General features: G+C 48.3%; 1 protein-coding gene across 1 annotated transcript in view; it reads left to right on the forward strand.

Moving 5' to 3' along the window:
- The window catches only part of WDR60 (WD repeat domain 60), a 373,459-nt gene that overhangs the window by 100,937 nt on the left and 251,948 nt on the right, over nucleotides 1-20,574 (forward strand). Inside the window, exons 6-7 of the mRNA XM_029588515.1 lie at nucleotides 866-933; nucleotides 2,464-2,521. Coding sequence (XP_029444375.1) covers nucleotides 866-933; nucleotides 2,464-2,521 — 126 coding nt within the window. The remainder of the gene's footprint in view (nucleotides 1-865; nucleotides 934-2,463; nucleotides 2,522-20,574) is intronic.

Raw genomic sequence — 20,574 nt, forward strand, 5'->3', positions numbered from 1 at the left:
CAGTGGCTATTCTCTAGGTGAACTTAATAGCAGGTAATGGACTTCTCCTCCAAGAACTTATCCAATCCTTTTTTAAACACAGCTATACTAACCGCACTAACCACATCCTCTGGCAACAAATTCATCAGTTCTACCTCGCGCATCCTCTGGCAACAAATTCATCAGTTCTATCTCATGCATCCTTCAAACTTAAACCTGGTACCCGAAGAGGAGATCGCTCTTTGAAGGGGGGTACTGTTGCGACCGTCGCTGCCCAACGTCTCCTCTCTGCCCATCTTACTGCATTGGCGACTCCCTCTGGGGTTTATGGAAGGCTGGCTGCCGCGGCGTCTTTCGGCCATCCTTGTCCAGCGTCCCCGGACCGGCCTGACGCTGCAATCTGCCATGTTGACCTGATGCCTAGGGGCGCGCGCGGGGCACAGCCCCGCCTCAAGTATTAGAAGTGGCACGAACCTCGGGGCATCCTCCTGAGATGACGTCATCCGCATCAGATAGTTAAAGTTCTCTGAATTGCTAACAACTCGAGTTAGCAAGGATACGGATAACAGATAAGGATTCGTTCTATCTACACTACTCTGCCTCCTTGGACTAACCTTACATACATATGAAAGATCACAAATCCATTTTTTAAAATTTCCAAAATTAATTTGCAAATTTATATAAATACATTTTGTCATTGTTATAGTACTGTTTTTCCCTCTTATAATGGCATGCTTATTCTTTGTTGGAAAGTCTGCAAAGAGGATAAGCTTATGTTTATGGAGGTATCTTAAAATGAAAGTTCTGTGTATTTTCATACTCATAGTGTTTTTCCTGGATGATTGCAGCTGGTGGGTGAATAAAAAGTTATTTAATTTTTTTTCAGAGGCCTAAACACAGAAGACCAGAAGAGAGTATAAAATACAAACCTGAGGCTAATAGTCACAGTGGAAGGTATTATCTCATTATTATGTTGTTCATTTTTCTGTATTTTAGATTTACAGTTGTTAGAATTTAATTGAAATGTATGCTTTACTTTTATTTTAAAGGGAATTAGAACCAAATTTTAAAAATTGAGAAATAGGATAAATAAAAATGCAAGAAGTCTTCAGGTTTCTTTGCTCATACAATTTTGAAATAGCACATTTTATACTGAAGGAGTTAATTTCATGCAACTTCAGGAGAGCTTACATGGTTAAAATCTCAACATTAGTAGTACAGCTACATTAGGCTTCCAAGAAGGCTGGAGTAATCTGCATGGAACAGTCATGATTATAACCAAGGCCCCTAGTCTCCTGCGATTCCATGGTAGCAGTTAAGGGATGCAAAATTTGTCCCTTGCTGTGGAATTGGCCAGTCTTGGCCAAATTACCACAGGAGACCAGGGCCCCTCTTGGAAGAGAAGCATTGGTGGTGGTGGGGTAGCGCATGGCTCCTCTAATGGTCTCCCTCCCTTTCTGGAAGAAAAGCATTGGTGCCAGTGGGATGGTGCAGTCTCTTCCCTCTGCCTACTCCTCTCCCCAACTCTCCTGAGCTCTTCATTCACCTGCTCCTATTGTAAAAGAGGATGGAGGGCTTACAGTTTCTCTGGCATGCTCTCCCTCCTCCCTGCCGGGGCCTGAATGACACGCTTTGAACCATGTGGTTTAAAATGTGACACTTGGACCCTACCAGGCAAGGTGGGAGGAAGCACAGGAGAAGCTGCGAGGTTCCCGTCATCATTGCTGTCATTCTGTTTTATAAAAGGAGCAAGTGAGTGAGGAGACTGGGGGGACAGAGAGGAGATGAATTACTAAATGGGGATGGGGAGGGAGGTTTGATAGAATGCTGTCTCTATTGAGTTTAACTATTGTGGATCCTCTCAGAATGTAAAAATGCCACTTAAGATGCAAAGGAAAACACTTAATTGAAATGTTTCAAAGAAGCAGTGGGCTGTGATAAAGATGCTTTTTATTAAAGACCAGCAGAAAGCAAGTTTGTTATACACAGATCTTATCTGAGCAGAATTAAATGTCTAGAAAAGTCTTCTGCAAGAAGAACTTTAGGGACAAGATTGGGTGATCAAAGTTTGTTTTACAGCTTTTGTATGTAAAAATAGAATTGACCTGAAGGTCAGTACGGAAGTGAAAAATGACAAAGGGCACTAGAATGCTTGAGCTACTGAAGTTGCATAATTTGTTCAGCCATTTAATATAATTATTATTATTACTAATGGAAACCCGTTGACAATAAAGAGAAAAGAGCAAGCCAGATATAGTGGTATAGTGCATATTGTTTATAAAAATAGCTTGTGTGCTCTCCCATGACCCGACAACCAGAACAACAGAGCAAAGCAAGATTTTTTTATGTAGAAAGAATTTTTTGCTATTTTATCTTTGCATCCCTTACTGTATTAGTTTATTAGGCATTTCCATTGTATTAGAAATATGTTTTCTTCAACCAAAAATGATGCATATTTTTACATTTTGTTTTCTTTTCTTATAGGCATGAGCAGGATCAAGGGAAAACTGTTGTCAAGAACAGAGACAATGCAAACAGCGAGGTACTTATGATGTGTACTCCTGATATTAAGTAAAGAAAGGTTTATACAAGATATAACAATTTAATTTATGTTTTTTTATGAATGAACAGTTTCCTCCTACTCCTTTTGAATCAGTTGGAACCAGGGTTGGGATCTTCATTCGTAACTGCTCAATATTTTCCTGTTTTTATTTCTCCTCCCAACTTAAGTTTAGTATAGGCCTTGGCTGGTGGTCATGCACCACTTCTCCTGGACCCTGATATCATAGGCCCTAAATCTGACTACCATTGTGGGACTCGCTCCTCCTTCCTCCAGGGTCTATGAATACTGTCTATGCAACATCTCCAGCCCTAGTTGACCCAGGGATCTGTTAGATTCTCCATCAACAGGCAGGCATGAACAAACCATTATATATGGGGTGATGCCATCTGGCACCAACATAGATCCAGTTCTCAGAGGTCAGTAAAGACTTCACTTAGAATGCGCAGAATTTCCTGTGCATGCACATTGCCACATGAGCTCCTTAGTTTTTCTTTGTATTAGCTACTGCACAGACGTATCCCAAAACTTTTGGGGGGGGGCGGGGGGATTTTGGCCTTAGTGCCACTTTTACTGCCTTGTTGCTTTTTCAATTTTTTTGCCATTGTCTTGGCAGTGTGTCAAACAGAACTTTTAAATTCTAAACCCCCCCCCCCCCAATTAGTTGAGTGTGGAAAAGCCCAAGGCTAAGAATCTTGTGATCTGAGGCTTCAAGGCCTGCATCAGTGGGTGCCGGATGTCTATCACAGGTACGCATGCCAGTAGCTCTCGCTGCCTAGGCCCAAACCATGATTCCTTCAACTTCTGTAGCTGTGGACGGATGTCCCCTAGGGTGCAGCAATACTACATCTAGAAGATGGAAGCCCTAAAGAAGGTAAAGTCTTGGGATGAGGCTGACCAGTGAAACTATTCCTTGTCCAAGAGTGAGGTGTCATCTAAATCTTGACACAGGAAAATGAGATGGGAATCTTCACCTTCTTGTTCTTGCAAGCTTGGGAAAAGCCTCCCCCTCCCCACAGGTGCCAGTTTTTAGATCCATCTCAGGTCAGGGATTGAGCATAGTGTGGAGGTCTTTGGCACCAGCTGAGATGCTGGGAAGAGCCACCTAAACAATATGAGGATTCCCCCTTTGGGGCCATCCCATGTTGAGTTGAAGAGAAGATTGGGGCTCCTCCAGAACAGGCCTCTCCTCCAAGCTGAGGCAGGACATAGCCTCATTGGCACAGGTCATATTGTTCTTGTTCTTGATGGTTTGGAAGATCCCCATGGCACCAAGCCACTTATTTTACTTGGACCTGGCCATCGGTGTCTTCAATGCGGAGCTTACATTTTAGAATGCAGTCATCACACTTGGCATGGCATATTAAGGTGCCATTAATTATATTGAGCAGTATGCATTTGCTCATAATCCGAAAAGTCCCATTGCTGGTGCTATGGTACAGAGGGAGATGCTGCCGGCACCATCCATGGACCTAGGCATTTTTTAATGGGAGTTGTCAATGCAACCATCACAGAGTACCTCAGAACTGGCCTCTGCCACAGCATATGCCACTCCTCAGCTTTGCAGACAGCCCTTGTTAAGGATGTGCCGTTCTGGATTTCTGAAGAGGATGTCTCTACTTATTTTTCAAAGCATGGTGACAAAACATTTTTCAGATATATCAGAGAAAGGAAGAAGGCCAGGGGTGGTATTTTAAGTTTGAAGGAAGACGAGGAGCAAGGTGTGAAGAAGGATGAGGAACAGCAGAAATACTAAACAAATACTACAGTTTACTAAAGAAGACCTTGGAGAAGAGCCATTGCTGGTTGGCACTAGTATGGATGGATGTGGACTAGATACAACCTATTTATAGAAGAGTGTTTGGGTCGAACTAGAAAAACTGATAGTGAACAAGGCCAAGGGCCGGATGAGATACATCCCAACATTCTAAAGAGATACTAAAGGAGCTCAGAGAAGTGCTGGCGGATCCACTGAAAGATTTGTTCAATAAATCCTTAGAAACTGGAGTGATGCCGCATGAGAAAGACAGCTTAGGTCACAAAAGTGGTAGCAGGGATGAGGCTGGAAACTAAAGGCCAGTTTGCCTTTTCTCGTTGGTTGGAAAGGCAAATTGGTCTGTAGATATAAAAAGAATTGTTTTGTATTATTTAAAGATCAGAAATGATTTCAGGAAGTCAGATCATCTTTTTAGTCTGTTTGGGAGACATAGAAAAGGTTTGGCTGCTACTAAAGTGATATTGGATCTTTGGATTAAAGAGGTACGAGGAGCAGCTTATATGAACAAGGGTTTATGTTTATCTAGTCAGATTAAAGCTCATTCTGTTAGAGCACAAGCAACGTCATGGGTAGAGCTTAGAATGATTGCTCCAGTTGACATGTGCTAAGCAGCAACTTGGTTATCATTACATTCATTCTCTAAGCATTATTGCCTAGATATTCAGGCCAGGAAAGAGGCTTCCTTTGGTTCTGAAGTATTAAGTGCAGGTTTGGCATTGTCCCGCCTGCTGGTTAAATAGCTTTGGTACATCCCATGCACCTGGACTGGTCTGACTGGATGACAAAGAAGGTAAAATTTGTTCTTACCTCATAGTTTCCTTTTCTTGAATCCAGCCAGACCATTCCAGAACTACATACTTTACTGCCAGACAGGTTTATTTTAGAAAACAGGTTTTTCAAGTAAATGTTCAGCGTGTTGAAGTAGGCTCAACCTTTTTATTCTTTTAAGGTGTTTAAAAAAGAAAAATACACCATAACAGTATATCAGTTATCGTTTCATATCATCCTGGAAGCCCCCTGGCTAGGGGGTGGGAAAGAAGGATAATTATTTCTTAGCTTTTGCTGAATTTACTGATAAGCTGAGTTGAGCATGGGTGTTTATAAAGGGTGACATCTGTGAGTCGTTAGTCTCTGTCACCCTCTGCCTGCTGGGATGCATAACCAATGCATCTGGACTTGTCTGGCTGGTTTCAAAGAGAGGAAATTATTAGGTAACAACAAAATTAACCTTTTTAGTCAAAGATCTTAGTGCCATTGTGGTGTATCATCAGCAGGTAGAAGGGGCTCCTTGCGCTCTCCACCCTTTTGTATCACAGCCTATAAAAAGGCTGTGGCATTCCAAACCTCCAGTCAGTAAACTTCCTGTGCCTTGGACTCTCAATGTAGTCCTTAGCTCAGTTCATAAAATCTCATCTTGAACCTCTCAAGTTGGTGGTTTAAAGTTGGTCAACTGGAAAGTTGTCCCTTCAGCATGAAGAGTAAGCAAATTACGGGCTCTGGATTCATATTCACCAAGCTACTACTTGGTCATCTATACACACCTTCACATTCTACCACTTTCTGGACAGCATGTCCTGAGGGAACAGTAATTTTGGACAAGCAGTTCTGTGTAGCCTGTTCACCCAGTAGTCCACTCTCCATTTGGTGGGATCAGGTTGTCTTTAAGTATTTGCTCCTACTATACAGCTTGGGATTCTCTGCATGTTATGGCTAATTCATGCCTGCTTGTTGATGGAGAAAGAAGGTTTCTCCGAGGACAAACAGGATGGCAGTCCTAACACATGGGTGACATCATCAGATGGAGTTTGGCATGGAAAACTTATGTCAAAGTTTCTAGAACTTTGACTGAGCCTCATTGAGCGTGCTCAGCATGCATTATACCACGCATCCATGCAGGATCCCCTTCAGTCTCTTCTTTTCCATGGAGCCTGTTTTCGCGTGGTCAGCTGAGAGCCTCACTTTTCAAACTTTTTAGCCTACTTCTGAAAAAATGTTTTACTGATTTTTACTTTGCTGCCTTATGTGGGCGATGCGGGGTCCGCCTGGTTCTTCTGTTAGTATCATAGGTAGGTTTTTCGATGTTTATTGGTAAGTTTATTTTCGTGGTAAATATTCCCAGGATGGCGGTTCATTTGGTGCTCGACTGCCATTGATGACAACTGCCGCCATCGATTTTGATTTTGTGTCCCTTTTATTTCGTGATGACATGTCCACTTTGGGTTTTAAGGATGCCCCTGGTGCAAAAGGACCATGTCTATCATAGACCACCATGATGGATGTGTTCCCTACCTTGGGGCATCATATGACATCTGGGGTTGCATCAAGTGCGCCAGGATGTCCCCGAAGGGAAGTAAAATTCAGCTCAACAAGATGAAACTCCTCTTCAGGCCAGTGAAGACTGATCCATCCGCACTGGAGTTGAGGGAACTCGAGCCGAAACAATGGACACCGGGCCATCAGTTCTATTGAGGTCATCAGCTGAAAAGGATGCCGGAGACCAGCCTTCATGAGGTTTCTCATCGTTGACCTCGGCACCAGGGAAGGGCAGTGCCAGTCATCGGGGGAAGCTGAAGAAGCATCGGCATTGATCTCCATTTATGCACAGTGCCAGGCATGGGGATGCAACAGTTGCTGCTGTGAGGCCCCTGAAGCGACCCAGAGGTGAGGAGAGCCAGTTCTCCATTGATGCCGGGGGTGTGCCACGGACTCCCAATGCCAACCACTAATCCTCCTCTTGGTTCTGAAGAGGATCTGATTACACCTCCTCCATCCCAGCCTGTTGGCATTGGCTATGTTCTAGGAGGAACTAGAGAGGTGTGTGCAGCTGGCCATCAAGAAGGCGATGCATGATCTCTGCATCGAGGTACAGACAATGCCAGCACTGGCACCATTGCTCCTTGAGCTGCTGCTGGAATCCCTGCATGCTCTCTTCGGCATGTTACTGACCCAGCTGGTATTGGTTCCTGGGGTAGCATCGATGCCCTGCAGGCCACCGCCTCCTGCCAATCCAGTCGTCATTGCTGGGTCCTCAGAGGAAGAAGCTCCCTCTAGACCTGCAAAGGTACCAGGGTCTGTGGCCCTACGTCCAGTTCCATTGATGCCTGCGCTGCTGGGCAAAGGCCAGGTGCCCAGGGTCTCGTCCCTAGTCGATGACAGTGGGATGAGGGCACATATGACTCCTGGGGGGATGACTCATCTGTGGTCTCTGATGATGCTTCTGATGGTCTCCCCTCAGATCCATCTTCTCCAGAGGAACGAAGGAAGGCCCCGCCAGAGAACCTCTTCTTTGCAGAATTTGTCTAGTTGATGGCAGAAACCACCCCCTTTCAGTTAATGGCTGAAGAGGATACCAGACAAGAAGATCTTGGCAGTCCCAGTGCACTAGATCCTTGAGGAGCTACTGGTGAGGATGAAGGAACACCTCCTCACAGTGCCTCCTGTGAACAGGAAGGTGGATGCGATTTATCTCATCCAGAAGGCTCTCTGATTTGACAAGCATCAGCTGCCCCACCAATCAGTGGAGGTCGAATCTGCTCTCAAGAAGGTCAAGCATTCTTGGCCCCATTCCTTGGCACCCCTGGGAAAGGATCACAGAGCAATGAATGCTCTTGGGAGAAAGGTGATCCAGGGAGCTATGTTCATTGCTTGCATAGCTGCCTACCATCTGTACCTACAGCCAATATACACGGGATATCTGGAAAGCAGGTTCAGGATGTTGCCGAGCAACTGCCTCAGCAGCAGCAAGACACACTCCTGTTGCTGGTGCATAAGGGCCTGGAGTGCGGAAAATATGAAATCCGCTCGATCTATGACGTTTCTGAAATGGCATCGAGGATCTCTGCAGTGGGAATCGGCACTCACAGACTTGCATGGCTGCAGGCCTTGGATCTCTGAGATGTAGGAGCGACTCACTGATATGCTGTGTACTGGAGAGAATCTCTTTGGAATAAGGTCAAGAACGTGGTGGCTCAAATCCAGCACCACCATGCAACTCTTCAGCAGCTGTCTGCCAGCACTCCAGACCCTTCCTCCTCAACTAGAAGATCGTCAAGGTCTGAGCTGAGGAAGTTCTTCCACCGAAGGAAGTACTATCCTCTGCCACCTCAGTCTTGTCAGTCTCAATAAAGAGCCCCAAAGCCCCAGCTGGTGCCTAGGTCAATTCCAGGGATGGGGTTTTGACTGGATAGTAGGGAATATAGCTCACTCACTCGTACCTGGGGCGATGGATCTTCCAGTCAGGGGAAGATTATAGTTCTTTGCGAACTCATGGCTCAGTGCAACCTCAGACCAGTGGGCTTTATCCATCATCTGATTGAACATATTGGAGTCACTCACAGCCTGGATATTGAGAGCTTAATATTGCAACTGCTCGATTTCTCGGAAGATGTCTCTCAGGTCCTAGTGGCTTTCAGAAAGCCTTCCACTAGAAAGTACTCTGGACTGAAGTGAAGGAGGTTTTCCATATGGTGTGAGCAGGAGGCCATAGATCTGTTTTCCTGCTCCCTACAAAAACTGCTTGATTACCTTCTACACCTTTAGAGTTCATTTAAGTGCAATTGGCGCATACCACCATGGTGTAGATGGTATACCCATCTCTGAACAGCCTATAGTTGTACGTTTCATGCAGGGCCTGCTTCAGTTAAAGCCTCGCCTAAGGCCTCCTGCTGTGTCCTGGGACCTCAACGTGGTGCTAGCTCAGCTGATAAAAGCTCCCTTTGAGCCGCTGTGCTCCTGTGACCTGAAGTACCTGACCTGAAAGGTCATATTTTTGGTGGTAGTCACTTCAGCACACAGGGTCAGTGAGCTCCAGGCCTTAGTGACTTATCTACCTTACAATAAGTTTTTCACGATAGAGTGGTCTTGCATAATGTGGTGTTGGACTTTCATCTTAACCAGTCCATTGACCTGCCAACATTTTTTCCCAGGTCCCATTCACACCAAGATGAACAAGCCCTGAACAGTTTGGTTTGCAAAAGAGCCTGAGTCTTCTATCTGGAGTGTACAAAGTCCATGGACAGTCTACCCAACTTTTAGTTTCTTTTGATAGGAATAAGTTGGGTATCGCCGTTGCCAAACAGACACTTTCAAATTAGCTAGCAGACTGCATCTCCTTCTGTTATGTCCAGGTGGGACTGCATCTTGGGGGCTATGTCAAGGCTCACTCTGTTTGAGCCATGGCAGCATCAGTGGCCCACTTGCGAGCAGTTCCCATGGAGGAGATCTGCAGAGCTAGGGCATGGAGTTCTCTCCACACACTTTCCAGCACATTATTGTTTGGATAGGGATGGCTTACACAATAGCAGGTTTGGCCAATCTGTCCTTCGGAACTTGTTTGAGGTGTAGAACCCAACTCTGTTCTTGCCCTAGGGCCTGTTTGTGTTCAGGCTATTCCCCCCCCCCCCCCCTTTACCAACAAAACTAGTTGGCACTTATTTTTCTGAATTTTTGGTCCCGTTTCATGCAGGGGGGACAGTCTGTAGCTGGGGATTCACCTATGTGTGAGGGCTGCCATCCTGCTTTTCCTCGGAGAAAGCAGAATTGTTTACCTGTAACAGGTGTTCTCCAAGGACAGCAGGATGACAGTCCTCATGAAACCCGCCTGCCACCCATAGAGTTGGATTTCCACTATGTGGATTTCTTCTCCTTTATTATTTTCTTCTTGACGTGCTTAGCTAAGCCATTAGCTAAGCACATCAAGCAACACTGTCTGAATGTTCAAAAAGGCTCATCACCCAGTAAAAATGTTGCTAGCAGTAAATTTTTATGGGTTGTCATAAGGCTTGGGGATAACTGCATGGAGCAGCAATTGCTACCTTAAGAGAAACATGGGGTAACCTGCACGGTGTTGCAGATACTACCATGAGAAGCTTGCTGGACAGACTGGATGGTCCTTTTTGGTACTTTCCTGCCATCATTTCTATGTTTCTATGTCTATGACTGCCGTCACACACTGAACTGAGGAACATACACACGGTTAATGTGACTCCAACATTGCTCTAAGCTTCAATGGCAAGAGGAAATGTGGAAAAAGATTTGCATTCACAAAAAGCGGGGAGTAGCTTGCTTGTTATGGCGGTTACTACCCCAAACCAAATAAGTCTGATACTTCACTTTCAATGCATAACCAGCATAGCTCTCTGCTTCAATGGCAGGGGAGAAAGTCTGATACTTCATTCCCCCTGCTTCAACGGCAGGGGGAATGAAGAAAAGTGGATCTATATACAGACACAACCAACAAGGACTGAATCACATAGTCTGGGTAAACAAATAAGCATGGATGTAGCTTACTTATTGTGGTGGTTACTACCTCCAACTAATTAAGCTAGATATTTCACTTAGATGCAGCTCCAACACTGCTATTTGCATTAATGGTGGGGGTGGAAGGGAAATAGAACCAAAGGGTTACTAAGAGCCAAGAGTAACAGATAAGTATGAGAAAAATAAAAGTGCGAAGCTTACTGGGCAGACTGGATGGGCCGTTTGGTCTTCTGCCATCATTTCTATGTTTCTATATGACCACTATGACGCCAGGTCCTTTTCCTGGACAGTAACTCCTAATATGGAACCTAACATTGTGTAACTACGGCATGGGCTACTTTTCCCCATGTGCATCACTTTGTACTTGTCCATAGCAAATTTCATTTGCCATTTAAATGCTAGTCTTCCAGTCTGACAAGAACCTCCAATTTTTCATAAACTGCTTGTAATTTAACAACTCAGAATAATTTTGTATTGCCTGTAAATTTGATCGCTTCACTCGTTGTTCCCTTTTCCAAATCATTTATAAATATATTAAAAAGCACTGATCCCACTGCAGATCCCTGAGGCACTCTACTATTTACCCTTTTCCACTGAGAAACTGAACATTTAGTCCTACTGTCTGCTTGTTATCTTTTATAGAAACATAGAAATGACAGCAGAAGAAGACCAATCGGCCCATCCAGTCTGCCCAGCAAGCTTCACACTTCTTTTTTTCTTATACTTATCTATTTCTCTTGGCTCTTAGCAACCCTTGGTTCTATTTCCCTTTCACCCCGACCATTAATGCAGAGAGCAGTGATGGAGCTGCATCCAAGTGAAATATCAAGCTTGATTAGTTAGGGGTAGTAACCGCCGCAACAAGCAAGCTACACCCATACTTATTTGTTTACCCAGACTATGTTATTCAGCCCTTATTGGTTGTTTTTCTTCTCCCTTGCCGTTGAAGCAGAGAGCTATGCTGGATATGCGAGAAGTATCAGTTTTTCTTCTCCCCTTTTAAACAGTTTGCAATCCACAATAGGACATTGCCTTCTATCCCATGATTTTTTAATTTTCTCAGGAGTCTCTCATGGAACACTTTGTCAAATGCCTTCTGAAAATCCAAATACACTATATCCACTGGCTCACCATTATCCCAATGTTTATTAACCCCCTTCCAAAAAAGTAGCAGATTGGTGAGGCAAGATTTCCCATGTGTAAATCCATGCTGGCTGTGTCTCATTAAATCATGTTTTTCTATATGTTCTCTGATTGACAATCTACATAGTTTCTCTGATATGGCTTCACATACAAATCGTTTAATCAGGATTTTGTTCCCAGTGGCATTGTTTACCTCGCCCTTTAATGGACAGCTTTGGCTTTTCATAAGAAATGAAACAGGATTTTAGCTGATGGCTAACCATCTTCCTTTTTTATGATTGAGCGACACTACCTCTACTCCCTTGCCAGTTCACATTGGCAAAGGAGGCCTCCACAAGGGCTTGATGGGCCCTTCCAAACTCAAGAAACTTAAGTAGTTCTAAAAATTATATATTTATATAATTTGGATCATTCTCCCGCAATTGAAAATTATCAGGGATGCTCTTATCAATTTTCAGTCACCACTCCAAAAGCGGAGCATCCATATTTCAACAATATCCGATCCTCCATCAGGGAGCAGAATTCCAAATTTTTCGATGAGATTCAAGGTTGATGTGATAAGGGCATGCAAGCTGCAAGCTCCTGCTTTTTGCTCATTTATTTATTTGATTTATATTCCACTTTTTGGCACTTCAATAGGTTTTTCCCTATCCCCAGAGGGCTTACAATCTAGGTTTCTCTAACACATCCTCAGTTACAGCAAAATTTGTCAACCAGCTAATTGATCTCTACAGTAATCAACAACCAACAAACTATTCAATCTTTGGGTCTTCCAAGACTGACCTATTGCATCCAAATAAAACAAGAAACTGGATAAGTTTTGTTCCATTTTTCTCAGTGAATTCAGATTTGTTTAGGACACTCTTCTGCTGGACAAAAAGCAGACTGCAGATGTAGTTTTCTTTGATGCCTCTGATGACCAGTGCAGTGCAAAATTCTATGTATGTATTTATGTATGTATTTATTTAATATACTTGTGTTCCGCAAATTCCAATGACAAATTGATCAATGCGTATAACAGCACAAACAATCACAAATGATTAAACAAACACAAATTGTTCTAAGACCACATTTGTGTAATCTGTTTAGTTCCGATGTGGCCCATTGAAGTATGATTCACATTTCTGGTGTCCTGAATACCTCATGAAATGTAAAGTCACTTTCATATGAACCTTCCCTCCTTTACCTTGACAGTTTGGCTATTGGATGGTACAATGGTTGCAACTTTGGCCTTACCCTAAAAGGATGAGGGCATAATAAACATGCCAGAAATTCTCCATTTAAGAGAACTACATACTTCAGTATACTCCATATGGCATTAATGCATCCTTTGGATCCGTTCACTTGGCAACCCGAAGGCAAAAGCTGAATTTCCAAAGAAGTTACGCATGTAAATGTAAAATGCTATTGTAGCAATTTTCAAAAGCCCAATTACATTGGTAAAGTGCATTTACACATGTAAAACCCAGTTTTAGGCGTGTAACTGCTTTTGAAAATCAGCCTCTTTTTACACTAGGTACCTTGTCATTGAAAGTACGTCCTAGTTCTATAATTAATTACCAACCTCAAATCAAGGATATGTTTATCTCCATTCATCTATTACTGACAAATTTGTTAGAGGTTCATACCAAATTAAACCTCCAATTGTAAAATTGACTATTTTCAAGATTTCCAAGCATATATTTGACACATCTGTGAGAGCTGTCATATCAGCCATTCTAATTGGTTTCTCATGATTCTCTCTACATGGAAAGGGGTATTTCTGATACCGGTAGTGTCAGCCATAGGTGTCAGCGGTCTTTGGGATTTAGTTTATTATCTGTCACAAGTCCCATTTCTTCCATACTAGGATGGTGCTTCACACACATCCATAGTTTCTACCAAAAGCGTTGTCTTCTCTTTGTTTTATGTGAGCCACCGTGTTTACCCAGGTTCTTCCCTCCACATGTGCTTGTAAGTGAGAAACCCCTTCCTGCCTCAGGCTGCAAGGGTTTTTTGGCTTATTACAAGAGAAATACTCAGCCACGTCATTAGGATTCATGGCTTTTCCTCTGTTACAGTCCTAACCATCTGTGCACATCCGTAGCCAAATACAAATTATCCAACAGGATAGCAGACTTTCTCACAGGACAAGCAGGATGTTAGTTCTCACATATGAGTGACATCACAGGATGTTCCCCACTGGTGATGGTGCTGGGTACCGAGCCGCCTTGGAGCACTGAGGGGGTTCTGGTGAAGCCTCCTCCTCAGTCCGTTTTGACCTCAACGGATTTTCAGGAGGAGTTGGATCGCAGGGTGCAGTCGGCGGTGCTACGAGCCCTGTGGGGTATCGAACCACCCCAGGCACCGGCCCCCATATCTGTGCCAGAGCCAGCGCCTTCTCTGTTGGTGCCCCTGCTAGAGCATCTGGACATCCTGCTGGGTGTGCTACTGATGCAGCCAGTGCCCGAGGACCATCTGTTCCCCAGTGGCCACCAATGCCCTCCTCCGGAGTGATCCCCATTGTAGGGTACTCCGAGGAGGAAGAACTGATGCGGCCATCGGGACTGTTGATCCCGCAACCGACATTCCTTGGTCTGGATCCCAGGCCATTGGGGACCTCGGAGCCATCGATGCCCAAACCAAGAGGTGTGCATAGGGACCTTGTAGGGGAGCTCAGCGAGGAGGACATCCCATATGATCCATGGGGGGATGATACCTCTTGACTCGACATCAGATGACTCAGGGGTCCTTCTGTCAGACCCGTCTCCTCCAGATGAGAGGCATAGGTCCGCCGCAGAAGATCTGTCTTTTGTGGGCTTTGTCTGGGCTATGGCGGAGGCTATCCCATTTCAGCTACTCATGGAGGAGGACACTCGACATAAGATGCTGGAAGTTCTCCAGTTCCCTGTACGTACCAGGATCAGTCCAGGACACCTGGGTTGTGACTCTGCACCAGTAGATGGAGACAGACTAAAACTTGTGGGCGGAGCCATATATGCCCCTGTGCCAGTCACAGCCCCTCAGTCTTACTCTGTCTCCAGTAGATGGTGCAGGTCCGGTCACAGCTCCTCCCTGCCCTGATTCTGGTACTCCGTCAGGGTTGGTTTCTTTTCTTTTTGGTTAGGCCAGGTTAGGCTTTCGGTTCTTTTAATTGGAATTTTTTGCCAAATTGTCACTGACGTCCGTCTGCCCTGCCTCCCAGGGGGGTTGAGAGGTCCTGAGGGGACTACCCCCCCCGGTTGAGGCCACTGCTAGGGTCGAGGACCCGGCTTTGCTAAGTAGCAGCGTCAGGGGTGACACCGGGGAGCCCGGTTCACTCACCCCTGCTGGACTAGGGCTCCAGGACCGCGGACAGCGACAGGCCTTGTTTTTGTAAAAAAAAAAAAAAAAAAAAAAGTTTTTTTGTCTGTTTTTGTTCGGCTCTCTGTTCCTTGCGTCGCCGCTGACAGGGGGGAGGCCGTTTGCGCGAATTTTATTACTTTTATTAATTTTTGATTTCTGTTGCGGCCCTCTTCGCGCCATTTCGCCGGCATGCCTTGTGGCTCCGCTTGCCGAGCCTGCGGCTCGGTGCGCGTGCGTCTCTCTCGCGACGGTCTATGCGCTTCCTGCATCCCGGGCGATGAAGGGTCATCCGGGGCGTCTCGGGGGTCTCGTGTGCGGCCCGCGCGACCACCGCCGAGCGGGGGGGGGGAGCGTTGGAGAAGCCCCAGGATTTGTTCCCGCTCAGCGCGGGAGTGGCGGCCATTTTAGCCACGGGCCGCGAAATGGCGCGGGAAGCGGCAGGGCCTGCGGCCTTGCCTCCTGCGCTGTTTCCTCAGCGGGGCCCGGCGGGGGGGAGTCCCTCGGGGGACCCGGGGTCCCCGGGGAGCCCAGCTGAGGCTGATTCGGATTCCAGCTCGTTTTCGGAGGACTTTGCGCTTTTGCTGCGCAAAGTCCTGAAATGTAGGAAAAGTAAGGGCAAGCGCGGCCGGAGGGAGTCCCGCAGGGCTCCACCGCCGAAGAAGTCCAACAGTGGGCCCCCGAGTGCTTCCAGGCGGAAACGTCCTCCGCGTGGTGTCCCACAGGAGGCGGACCCGGATTCCTCCACGGGGGCGGACACTGATGCCTCTGAAGAGCCACAAAAAGGGGCCGATGACGTGGCAGGGGACGGATCCGCTCCAGCTGCAGCAGGAAAGGCGTCACAGGCAGCGGAGGGCGACGATCCCAAGGTGGTCCGGCTATTCCGTAGGGAAGAATTGCCACCTCTAATTCCAGCCATTCTCCAGGAACTGGGAATAGACCCCCCTCCGGCGGTGGTTCGTCAGGAAGCGAACATGGATCCGGTCCTGTTAGGCCTCACGGGTCCGGCAGTTGCTTTTCCGTTCCATTTTTCTTCAACGGACATCATGTTCCGGGAATGGGACACTCCGGAGTTAGGTTTGAAGGTCAGCAAGGCCATGGACAAGCTTTACCCGCTCCCGGAGGATGCGCTGGACCTTCTCAAGCTCCCCAAGGTGGATTCAGCGGTTTCGGCGGTAACGAAGAGATCTACTATTCCAGTTACGGGAGCGACAGCCCTTCGGGACCTTCAGGACAGGAAGCTGGAAGTACAGCTCAAGAAGATTTTTGAGGTTTCAGCGCTAGGAATTCGGGCCGCCATGTGTACGAATTTCGCTTTGAGAGCTAGCTTGCGCTGGGCTCAGGTCCTCCAAGCCAATGCGGATCTTTCGGCAGACGAGGCAGCGCAAGCGGATAAGTTGGAAGCGGCAATAGCATATGGCGCAGATGCACTCCACGATCTGCTGCGCACTTCGTCTAGATCCCTGGTGGCGGCTGTCTCGGCGCGCCGCCTCCTGTGGCTCCGCAACTGGGCGGCGGATGGCTCTTCTAAGGCTCACCTCGGGGCGCTGCCATTCAAGGGTAAGTTACTGTTTGGCAAGGAATTAGATGATTTAATGGCTTCCCTGGGGGAAAATAGGGCTTTCAGGTTGCCCGAAGATAGATCCAGGTCGCGGTCTTCCTTTGCAGCCAGGTCCCGCTTTCGTGGGCCCAGGAAGTCGCGCCCTCAAAGGTCGTCGGGGCAATCGTACAGGTCTTCCTCCTCCCGTACCCCACAGTGGCGGCAGCAGCAGCAGTCTTTTCACCAGCAGTCCTTTCGTGGGAGGCGCTTTGGTAGACCAGGGGGTGCCCTGGCCATCATGGCGCCCAAATCTTCACAATGAAAGGGGGTCGGCCCTTCTCCCGCCGCAGCCTCAGCACGCCGTTCCCAACGTCGGGGCGCGGTTGCTGTCGTTTTACGAGAGATGGGCCGGAATAACGTCGGACCAGTGGGTCCTCACCGTGATAAGACACGGCTACGCGTTAGATTTTGTTCGCACTCCAGTGGACAAGTTCCTTGTGTCACCCTGCAAGGCTCCCGAGAAGAAGGCGGCGGTGCTAGACACCATCCGCCGCCTAGAGGACTTGGGAGCTATCTCCCCCGTTCCGGTCAGCCAGCACGGCAAAGGCCGTTACTCCATTTACTTCATCGTACCAAAGAAGGACGGCACGTCCCGACCAATTCTGGATCTCAAAGGGGTGAACCGATGCCTTCGCGTTCCTCGCTTCAAAATGGAGACGATCCGGTCAGTCATCGCCGCGGTCTGGCCAGGCGAGTTCCTGGCCTCCCTGGACCTCACGGAGGCGTATCTTCACATAGGCATTCAGCCGTCGTTCCAACGCTTCCTCAGATTCTGCATTCTGGGACGGCATTACCAGTTTCGGGCGCTCCCGTTTGGGCTCGCAACGGCCCCTCGTACATTCACGAAGGTGATGGTCGTGGTGGCGGCGCAACTGCGCCGAGAAGGTCTCCTGGTCCATCCTTACCTGGACGATTGGTTGATTCGGGCGAAGTCCGAGGATCAGTGTCGGATGGCGGTGGCCAGGGTCCTCCATCTGTTGCAGTCCCTGGGATGGGTGGTCAACTTCAGCAAGAGTCATCTGACACCCACGCAGACCTTGGAATATCTGGGAGCTCTTTTCGACACGAAGCAGGGCAAGGTGTTTCTGTCGCTCGAACGGAGGGGCAAACTGCAAACTCAGGTGCACCGCTTGTTGTCTCTTCGCCAGCCGCGGGTCTGCGACTACCTTACGGTCCTAGGGTCTATGGCTTCCACGCTGGCGCTGGTTCCCTGGGCGTTCGCTCATCTGCGACCCTTACAGTCATCCTTGCTTTCCCGCTGGAAGCCGGTCTCGGAGGACTTCCATTTACCGCTTCCTCTAGCGGGACACACGAGGTCCAGCCTGCGTTGGTGGCTGGACCCCAGTCATCTGTCCGCCGGAGTCTCTCTCCTGGTACCCAGTTGGACAGTGGTGACCACGGATGCCAGCCTCTCCGGTTGGGGAGCGGTCTGCCTAGGGAGCTCAGTTCAAGGCCTATGGTCAGTGTCGCAAGCCCAGTGGTCTATCAATCGCCTAGAGACCAGAGCGGTCCGTCTGGCCCTGCAGGCTTTTCTACCGTTGCTGCGGGGAAAGGCAGTCCGAGTGTTGTCGGACAATGCGACCACCGTGGCATACATCAACCGTCAGGGGGGGACACGGAGCCCCCAGGTGGCGGAGGAAGCTCAGCGCTTGATGGCCTGGTCGGAGCTACATCTCAGCAACCTCGCAGCGTCTCACATTGCGGGAGTCGACAACGTGCAGGCGGACTATCTCAGCCGTCATCGTCTGGATCCCGGAGAGTGGGAGCTGGGGGACGAAGCGTTTCTTCTCATTTGCGAAACGTGGGGTGTACCCCACATGGATCTGATGGCCACGTGGCACAACGCGAAAGCCCCGCGATTTTACAGTCGGCGTCGAGAGCGGGGGGCAGAAGGCGTCGATGCATTTGTGCTTCCCTGGCCGACGGATGTGCTGCTCTATGTGTTTCCCCCGTGGCTGATGATCGGCAAGATTCTACGGCGCATAGAGTTGCATCCGGCCAACATGATCTTGGTGGCACCGGAGTGGCCTCGCCGGCCGTGGTTCGCAGACCTCGTACAACTGGCAGTAGCGGCACCCCTTCGGTTCCAGGGAATGGCGGCCCTGCTCCATCAGGGTCCCGTCTGTTTGGAGGATGCGGATCACTTCTGTCTCGCGGCATGGCTTTTGAGAGGAATCGACTGAAGAGAAAAGGTTATTCAGATGCGGTGGTGGCCACGCTACTGCGTTCCAGGAAGCAGTCGACGTCTTTGGCTTACGTCCGTGTCTGGGTGGTCTTTGAGAACTGGTGCGTGCAGCGTGGGGTGGACCCCACTTCGGCTTCCGTCTCTGATGTTCTGGCGTTCCTCCAGGCGGGTCTGGCCAAAGGTCTGGCGTGCAGTTCCCTACGGGTCCAAGTGGCGGCGCTTGGGTGTTTGCGAGGTAAGGTCCGTGGTACGTCTCTGGCGCTTCACCCGGATATTGCTCGTTTCCTTCGGGGTGCTAAGCACCTTCGCCCCCCGTTACGTCTTCCTTGTCCGGCTTGGAACCTCAATTGGGTTCTCTCCGCTCTATGCACGGCGCCGTTTGAGCCCTTGAAACGCGCAACTCTTAAGGATCTCACTTTAAAAACGGCATTCTTGGTGGCGATTGCCTCGGCACGGCGTGTTTCCGAGTTACAGGCCCTGTCCTGTAGGGAACCTTTCTTGCGTATCTCCGATTCGGGGGTTTCCTTACGGACGGTTCCTTCCTTTCTTCCGAAAGTGGTCTCGTCGTTTCACGTGAATCAATCGGTGGAGTTGCCCGCTTTTGCGTGCGGAGAGTCCTGGAGCTGCGACGATCCGCTATGCTCTTTGGGCGTTCTGGGATCGCTTGTCCAACCGTTTGGTCCTCATCCAAATGGACATTCAGTTGGCAATGTGGTACATCAACAAACAGGGAGGCACTGGGTCGTTCCTCCTCTATCAGGAGGTGGTGCAGATTTGGTCCTGGGCTCTGTCCTACAAGCAATGTACCTGGCCGGGACAGAGAATGTGGTGGTGGACCGCCTGAGTTAGGCGTTCCGACCACTGGAATGGTCCCTGAATCTAGTAGTGGTGGATCGTATCTTCTGCCTGTGGGGGACCCCGGAAGTGGACCACTTTGCCTCCCCTTGCAACTACAAAGTGAGCCACTTCTACTCCCTGTTCAGATCAGATGAAACACCAGCCTCTGATGCCTTTGCCCACCATTGGGGCAAGGGCCTTCTGTACATGTATCCTCCACTTCCGCTGGTGATGAAGACTCTCTTGAAGCTCCAGCAGGGCAAGGGGACCATTATTCTCGTGGCTCCTTGTTGGCCGATGCAAGTCTGGTTCTCGCCTCTGAAGGACCTGTCTGTCAGAGACCAATCAGTCTGGGAACCATCCCCGACCTGATCACACAGGATCAGGGCAGGCTACAACATCTGAATCTCAGGGTGTTAGCCTTAATGGTCTAGATGTTGAGAGGCTAGTCTCTCTGAAGACATGTCTTGGGTACTGGAAGCTTCCAGGAAGCCTTACACCAGAAAGTCTTACAGTCTGAAGTGGAAGAGGTTTTCCATCTTCTGTGCGGGTCATTGCTTGGATCCGTCTGCCTGCTGTACTCCAAAGTTGCTCGACTATTTGTGGCACCTTTCGGAAGCTGGCTTGAAAACCAGCTCAGTCAGGGTACACCTGTGTGTCATCAGTTCTTACCACCAGGGAGTTAGTGGTACGCCCGTCTTTGTGCAGCCTGTAGTGGGGCGGTTTTTGCGGGGTTTGCTTCAGCTGAAGCCTCCTTTGCGGCCTCCTGTTGTGTCGTGGGACCTCAACATTGTATTGGCTTAGCTTCTGCACTCCTGTGATCTGAGGTACCTGACCTGGAAAGTTCTTTTCCTGGTTGTGGTCATTTCAACACTCAGGGTTAGTGACCTTCAGGTGGTGGTGACGCATCCACC

Source organism: Rhinatrema bivittatum, chromosome 2, assembly GCF_901001135.1.
Source record: "Rhinatrema bivittatum chromosome 2, aRhiBiv1.1, whole genome shotgun sequence".
Lineage (NCBI taxonomy): Eukaryota > Metazoa > Chordata > Amphibia > Gymnophiona > Rhinatrematidae > Rhinatrema > Rhinatrema bivittatum.